Source organism: Olea europaea, chromosome 3 (genome assembly GCF_002742605.1).
Source record: "Olea europaea var. sylvestris chromosome 3, O_europaea_v1, whole genome shotgun sequence".
Taxonomy (NCBI): Eukaryota; Viridiplantae; Streptophyta; class Magnoliopsida; order Lamiales; family Oleaceae; genus Olea; species Olea europaea.
Genome location: NC_036239.1, coordinates 17,990,649 through 17,999,200, shown reverse-complemented (window position 1 = coordinate 17,999,200; position 8,552 = coordinate 17,990,649). Strand labels below are relative to the sequence as shown.

At 34.3% G+C, this 8,552-nt stretch overlaps 1 protein-coding gene across 1 annotated transcript; it reads right to left on the bottom strand.

Moving 5' to 3' along the window:
- Window positions 1-4,055: 4,055 nt before the first annotated feature.
- Window positions 4,056-8,552, bottom strand: LOC111388026 (DNA-directed RNA polymerases II, IV and V subunit 3-like). Its single transcript, XM_023012688.1, has 3 exons — window positions 8,043-8,552; window positions 5,560-5,797; window positions 4,056-4,609 (listed from the first exon to the last, which is right to left on the bottom strand). The coding sequence occupies exons 1-3, from the start codon at window positions 8,489-8,491 to the stop codon at window positions 4,337-4,339; spliced, it is 960 nt and encodes a 319-aa protein (XP_022868456.1). The 5' UTR covers window positions 8,492-8,552; the 3' UTR covers window positions 4,056-4,336.

Below are 8,552 nucleotides of genomic sequence, written 5' to 3'. Positions count from 1 at the left end.
ATTAAAAAATAATAATTAAACCATATTAAAAGAGTGCCACCAAATAATTGTTGAATTTAAGCTTTGTAATTTTGACCTGGTGACCTTTTTCTTTTTTGCTTATTATTGTTGCTGTTGTTTATCATAAAGAGAGCACATGAAATTGTGTTTAAAGTAAAACCCCTTAGAATTTTCTTATTTCTTCCACTCTTTTTCCCTTCTGCTAAACAGCTGTAAAGCTGTCACGCCAGCAAAAGTTGTATCTCTCTCCCCAAATTCTCACCTTCTCAATATTTCTTTTGACTTGGGAATGGAAGAGCAATTCTATTCAATTCTTAAAAACTTGGTGCTGGAAAAACTTGTTAGGAGTGGACAAAATGATCAAAACGAAACTAATCGAGCGATTCTATTCAATTCTTAAAAAAATTAATGATTTTGATTCCTAGAACCAAGAACCATTTGGCTCAATTTTGTCTGTAACTCAGTTAGTGAATCATTGTTATCAAACTGTGTTTTAATGGAACTTGATGTTTGTGTATTCAAATTATGATTATATTTTGTCTATTAGTTTGAACTTTTATGAATGCATTTTATTTGAAAATTTAAGTAAAGGAACCAGATGTAAACTAAGTTAAGGCCATGTTTGACCCACATTCTTTCAAAAAAACATATTCTTAAACAGTGATTTGATATTATTTCAATCACACATTTTTCAATAAAATAATATTACATGCAAATCCAAAATTTTTCTTTATTTGTTAACCACACATTTTCCATCAATGCACTATTCAAAAATGCATTTATTATGGAAATAATGTGGCTCAAATAAGGGCTAAATCAAATCAAACCAAAAATCGGATCCAATGTTTGGTTCCATATTTTAACAAAAAAATAAATTATTGGTTCGTGATTCGGTTTGATTCTCTTGAAAACCACAATCAAATGAAACTATATCCACCCCAAGTACTCACGATAAAAGAAGAGATACATGTGATAGAATGAAGTCTTTATCTATGAGATGGTGGACCGATCGAATCTTTCGACGAAATTGCAATGGGATTTCCTTAATCCTCAATTTTCCAGAGGGAGAGCACTATTTTTTGTTCGTTTTGCTAGACTATGTTTAATTATGAACAATTTGAGATATATGTCATCAAGAATTATATATTAACTACATATTTCCTTTTTGGAATTGCGAGCAGAATAATGCTATAAGTATATAATTTTTTTTTACAAAAATCATATGAATCAACACTTTATTATTGGAAGATGACAAAAATATAAAAGAAAAGCAGCTATATAGGTGTTGTGTTACAGATTTTGTTTTTTTCCTGTACTTGCAGAATTATTATTGCGAGCATGCATTCAGTTGTTGTAGCTTATAAATAATTCAACTTATTGTATTTTTTTTGTTAATAATCAACATTTCATTTTTCTTAACATCAAGGCAAAATTTACAACAATTCGTTTACTTCGCCAATGAAATCTGCCATATTGTAACAAGTGGGCATCTAAACCTTGATTTGGTCTATTTGGATTAAATTTTATTTTTAATTATACTTTTAGTCCGACCCATAAGTCCTATCTGTTTATCCATCACTCATCGTTATCTATTAAAGTAAATAGTTTATAGATTCTTCACAAATGAAGGCTAAACAGGGGACAAAATATAGTGCTATATAACAATTAATAGGTTCTAATTATTGTGCATTAGGAAGACTATGATTGCGGAGAAAAATGAGGAATCTCTTGTGACATGTCAATGCAATTGGTTTAGGAAATATTTTATGCATGTTTGGTACAACTTTTCTCAAAAAATAAGCTGTGTATTTTATCAAATGTGTGAATAGAGTTATATAGGTCTTGCAGAATGTGTAAATATTAAATAAAATAGTATTTAATCAGCTTATAAGTTGAAAAAGTCTATACTAAAGATACGATGATATTCTCATAAATGAAGTGCCAAAACAATAATATTATCGAACATTTCTCTCGTGCTTTTTATTCGATGTAATTTAAGTAAGGTGAGTTAAGTGAGTCGTAATGAGCCTGGTATGAAAAGATTTTCGTAAGTTAACATAACTCACAAGCTCATTCCATGTCAAACTATGTCGGGTCGGTTCAAATGAACCAAATTGACCTTCCAATGGAAAGTAGAGAAGGAAGCCACAAATCTCTGAAAGGAACTCGACAACCTAGTTTTAATCATTTAGCGGACAAAAAACCAATTACTATTTTGTTTCAAAGTGCTCGCATGGGCAGTACCATCACCATATCTGCAAGTGGATCAGACAATTACCTCATAAATGATAAATCTGTCTATTTTCTTTCCTACATTGCAATGCACACTCTCCCCGTGAGTCGAATTATTGTATAGTTAATGCTGGCTTATGAGACACATTCGGCATCCTACGAGATATCTCCCATCCCCCATCCCCTCACACATCTTAGAGAGAAGGGGGAAATGAAAACTTGTTGAAGCCTTAATAGAAATTAAAATTATAGAATAATTATTACGAAAGTTGAGATTGGAGTGCTATCTGTAAATGTTTAACCTTATTAAGATAAGTATAGTCTTTGATTGATGTGAGATATTAACCTTAACCTTTTATGTAAGATTGTGGTTCGCTCGTTTGAATATAATGGATTCTTATATTATATTCAGATTTAGATTTTCATATTAAAAAGTTAACTTTATTAAAAAGAGAATTAAGAAAACTTATATTTTGATTAATATTTTCATCTTTATTAGATATGAAATTATACTCTTTAACATGTTTCGTAAGATGATGGCTGACTTTGAAGGCTCATTTGAGCCTTGGACCGATTGCATTAATCATTGTTTGATATAGAATTCTACCCTTTAACATACCTCACAAAATGATGGTTTGTGAGCACAAGAACTATGAATGTTTGTTTGCCCTTGAGACCAATCGAATGCACGTTTTAAACTTAATGAATTATGATCAAGACTTGAGATTCCATCTTTAAAACTCAACTTGGTATTTTGAGTTAACAGGTTGAACTAAATGAACCCACTAGTTTAAAATTATATTTGAAGTCTAGAATCACAACTTTCGAAAAATACGAACTTTAGGCTGGCCAAATTCGATTTCATCCATAACAATTCCCAAAATATATTGACAAACCTCCCTAGACAACAATGCAACTGGAGGAATAAAGGCTTCATTTTGCAATATACAACCCCTCTTTATGGTAGAAGGTTCATGCATTAATGTCTGACATCTTCAACGCACAGATGAGACTCCCGACTGTTCTGCCCAGAACAGTAAAAACATTGTTTCCAATATCTCCATGGTAGGACCTTATTTAATTAGCCCTTGTGCCCACAAATTGTATCCTACACACATACATATACATTTACGGGCGCAGAGAGAGAGAGAGAGAGAGGCCAGTGTTACTGGGAATTGTGGTCCAAGTTTTTAGATGGGGTGTCATATTACAGAATGCACTGTTTCTGGTTGTTTAGGGGTTAAAATTTATGGCTGCTTAGCCGTTGCAGGTTTCCTTTTCGACTCCCTTAATCAAGAGAATGTATTTAGTGGTCAGGCTGTGTACCAAAACAGTGAAACTTGGCAGCCATATGGACCCATATTTGTGAGATTTGGGCATCTATTGAACAGGCTAAAGAGCCTCTTTTCTTAAGCTGCTTATATTAACTAAGTAGATTTTTTGAGCGTAGAAAAACTCGGGCCTTTAGAGTTCAACCATCCGGATACAAATTAGTCCAATGCAAAAGAATAGCTGGTACCCAACTTTTCGCTGAGTTTTGACCAAAATTTCCTTAACCCAAGGTATGGCTGAGTTGTCGGCTCATTCTTCAATAGGCACACGGTCATAACCGAACCTTTAACCGGTTAAATCAAGATATAGGTGTGTGTTGGTGTGGATTTCTAAGCAGTAATTTGTATCCAAGCCAAGATCATCCAGCTAATAAGTACAACAAACAAAGAATGTATCAGCTATCAAAAGTTTCTTGATTGAAGCTCCCCTGCTTGTACGCTTCTTTCAACAACATTTGGATGTATAAGTGAGAAATGAGTTCCAAAACAAAATGGAGAAGAACTACAACATATCTAGCATTCTGAAAACGGCTCATAACCCGATTATCCGTCAATAATACCTAAATAGACGTCAAGTGAGAGAGAGCACATTACTTTCAGGACGTTACATGGATCAAGCTATTCTAGAATAAGTTCACCTCTTACACAAGCATTTTGCATTTGCATTAGCAAAATAATTCAGTTGTCCATGGAAACTTGAACTAATTACATAAAAAGATGATCATTCATAGCCATAATAAGTTCTAAAGTAAAATTTGATCTGGTCTCAGTAATCATCCCCCACGCATGTGTGCACCCAATTCTCCGAACTGTTCATCAGCTTCCACAGTATCAGCTGACAAGCGAACTGCATCCAACTTCTGCTTCAGCACGTCTATTGCATTGAGAACCAATTGAGAAGCTTTGATAGCGCCGGTAGACTCAACTGTAAAAATAAAACAATCTTCCTTTGCACGGATTTCCACGAGGCCTGGTTTGCCCATTGATTCAGCTTTCTTAATCACCTCTTCATCATATGTATATGCCTCGGCATCATGAATCAGAACCTTCAAAGAGAAAAAGAAAAATGAAATTAGCATTAAAAATGAAAAAGAGAAATTATTAAGCCCTTGTTTGATCCCCATTATTTCCAAAATACACTTTTCTATCTCTTCTTTTCAATCACACATTCTTCAATAAAATAATATTACATGCAAATTCAAGTTTTTTTTCTCATTTTTCAACCATAAATTCTCAATTAATATACTATTTCAAAATGTATTCTTACAATACAATGGGGTTCAAACAGACTCTAAATACTAATATCTCAAACAACATAATATTCTAAGAGTATGTGCCCAAAGACCAAAGCATTTGCTGAGAAGTCATTTTATGACATACAAGATGAATACAAGTGATGGAAGGACCATGAAATTGTATCAAAGGCCTCTTAGTTGAAACTTGGTTCATTCTTGTTGCATAACATGAAGAGACACTAATATGATTGTGCTGAGTCAGAAATAACAAGAACCTCAAGATTGTATGAACAATCATCTACTGCAATAAATTCCACTGGCATCGACATATCCATTCTTCTAAATTCAAATATCACAAACCTATCTACTTTATTAAATTCTTATAAAAAATTCCTTGGTACTAATGACTCATTGTACACAAGACAACACATCAAATACACACCACTTACAAGACAAACACATCAAACTATAATAAGTAGCTAAAACGGTTGGCCTTGAGCCAAGAAACCAAATGGTGCTGCATAGAAACAAACAAGCAGTGGTTACAAGTCCAAGGAAACATTTGATGAATGCTCGTAACTCCTCCAAAAACTTGGCTATATGGGATGTCCCAAGGAACCTGTGAAATGCAGTATATAATGTGAATTAAGTGTGTAAAAAAATCATCTGAATGACATTTCAAAAGATCAAACATAACCACACAACATCTCATCATACAATATAATTTTTGATCCTAACAGAGAATGAGATTTGTGATCAACCTGATTCGTATTCTCATCAAATTTGAACACTGGGGTAGGACTGCTTTCAACAAACTCCCTTTTCTCATCAGGAGTCAAGCTCTCCATTAACTCTTCATTGATATAAATGTCTGGTTCATACATGAAAGTGACGGTTGCTGCAGGTGACCATTTAGCATGATCTTTACCAATTCCCTTCCTAGCTATGGCTCTTAGAATCAGCTCCTGACCGCGGCGTAGCTTCACAATTATGATTCCCCTATAAACAGACATAAATCATCAAAGGATTCATTTCCCTAACATAGTAAAGTTGATTCCCCTATACAAGTACATAAATCATCGGAGGATTCATTTCCCTAACATAGTATAGTTGATGATGATCATATATAAAAGATCAACAAAATGTTTGTTACTCTATAAATAAAACGACACAACTTGCCACGAGTCTGGCAAATGAGGCTTCCACATCATTACATATTAAAGCTGACAAATGGAATAACCTCTAAAGATCAATAGTTTGACACCACGCACAAGGTCAGAGAATAGGATCAGTTCTTGAATTGCACTTAAAAAACCATTGCAGAACACTTTGAAAGAAATTTGATATATCTTAACCCTGATAATTCCCTGATAAAAGCATTGTGAACACACAAAGCAAAATGTATTTCTGGACTTTTGGCATCAAGTTTTTATAAACCAAAACCATAGCAGAACACTTTGAAAGAAATTTGATATATCTTAACCCTGATAATTCCCTGATAAAAGCATTGTGAACACACAAAGCAAAATGTGTTTCTGGACTTTTGGCATCAAGTTTTTATAAACCCTATACACACAGACAGTTCATGGCAATAGGCAATAGGCATCAAGGTTGAACCATCAAATCTCCCCTTCTAAATCTCTCTAATCTTGTGTCTTTTAATGGAAGGGGAATCCAAAAGTAATCTAATTTCAAATTCATAATTCATAACTAAATCATTAATGGTAAATATTTCAAAAACTCCATATCTAGAGAGCGGATATGGAAAAGCGCAATTTTTTAAGTTTCTTAAAAGGCCTCATTCTAACTTAAAGATGAAAAAAGAAAATGTCAAGTATGCCCTTATTTAAAAAGGTATTTAAAAAGGTTCCCTCCAACAAAGTGTTTTTTAGGTTTCCTATCTGGATTTTCATGATTACTCCCCTCATTTTTCGAATTGTAGCACAACATTGTTTGTAAACAGTGTCTCGGTCGGATGATGAAGAAAAGAAAGAAATTAAATACACACCCACATTGTTGATCATCAAACAAATTTTAAATGTGCATTGTCTCACACTATTGCAATCACCCAAATCTAAACATTTACTGTTGAAAATTTCTTGTGAAAGGATAATTCGACCCCCATAAAATTCAACATACAGGATATATGTTATTGAGTTAACTTGACAGGGTAATATTCTGGGACAACTCCCCTACCTTATTAACTCGGCAAGGTCAAGTTCACTTGAGCCATGTGTCGAAATCTAAGAAATAGAAAATTTCCTGTCTTCAATTCGACCAAAGAATTGTTTTAGATGGCCTTTTTTCATTTTCTATCGCTCTTGATCAGTTCTTGATAAAATCCACATCTTTTAACACTATATTACTTTCAATAGCCTACTTTAAACACAAAAATATACATGTCACTGACAGCATTTCGCGATCCCACCAGCAATAAATATTGTTTAGATATCTTCCAAGATATTAATGGAGTATTTAATCCACCGAAGGCTTCGGGGGTTTATTTATTCTTCTTCGGTATCAATATTGGTTGGGTTGTAGGATTGGCTACAAGAAAAAAAAATCTTATTTCCAATTGGGATCGGGTACATAAATCCTTTCTCACCATTCCATCCAATTTACCACTGATTCTATAGAATTTTTATTAACTGGAGCATGTTCACGACTCGCACATATTCTGCCCAATAGATATAACAGGACTTTCGTCTTCACACTTTCCCTCTTTTATCCTCAACTTAATAGTCTTCCATTCTTTCAAAATAAGTTAACCTAGACTCTTCAATCTCTTTCAATTTTTTGTTACCTTTAATTTGCATATTTTCCTAGCAAAAACCTTTCTCCAAAAAATCACAACACAACTTCACTATGTTCTTTGATATTCCCAAAAAGAAATAGGAAATTGTATGCAACCCCTACAAGCCCCAATACTTATGCAAAGATCTTTAAAAAAAATTAAATTTAAATTTAAGAAAAAAAGCCCCATTTGGTAGCAATTTTTCACCCACAAAAATTTAATTTTTCCACCATTATTTCGCTGTTCCAGTGGTCATTTTTGACCTCATCACTCTTTCTGGGTCAAAAAAATCAATTTTTAAAATCACTACCGAACCGAACGTACCCTAAAAATCATGCCTTCAAACGCATAATTACTCTCATTCACCGCCCTAACCAAATGCATTTACATAAAATTCGAAAATTCAACATATTTAACACAAACACGGAGTGGTAGAAAGAAAAGTATTACTTATTCTCCGAGTTGTCAAAGCCAGAAGACGAATCCGAAAAATCAACAGGAACAACCGTGTGGTCAGAGCTATACAAATCCTTAGAAGTGACATCAAGTGTCTGATCATTAATACACTTTGCCCTCAGATGAAACTCCACAGAGCAGTACTCACATTGACCATCTCCATCACAGGCATCACAGTCACGTGAAAACCTCATCCCCATGGCGCGCTCACTGGTAAGCGGAATGAGCCCTAGGCGGTGGGCAATAAATTCGTCGTTAAGCACTGAGGAATTCACCTCGATTTCCACCAAATCGATAGCGATTGTCGGCACCTCCGCAATCATCACGCGCCGTAGCGCGTTGGCGATACTTGAGTCCGTCTCCCGCAGCTCGAATTTCATGAAATCATCCCTAACCTCCCGGATTTTGATCTTTGGGAATCTCTGGTATGATACGCCTTCCATTTACGGGCTTCACTTTCTTTCTAAAACGAAGGGGAGAATAACTGCGCGAGTGTTTTCTCTA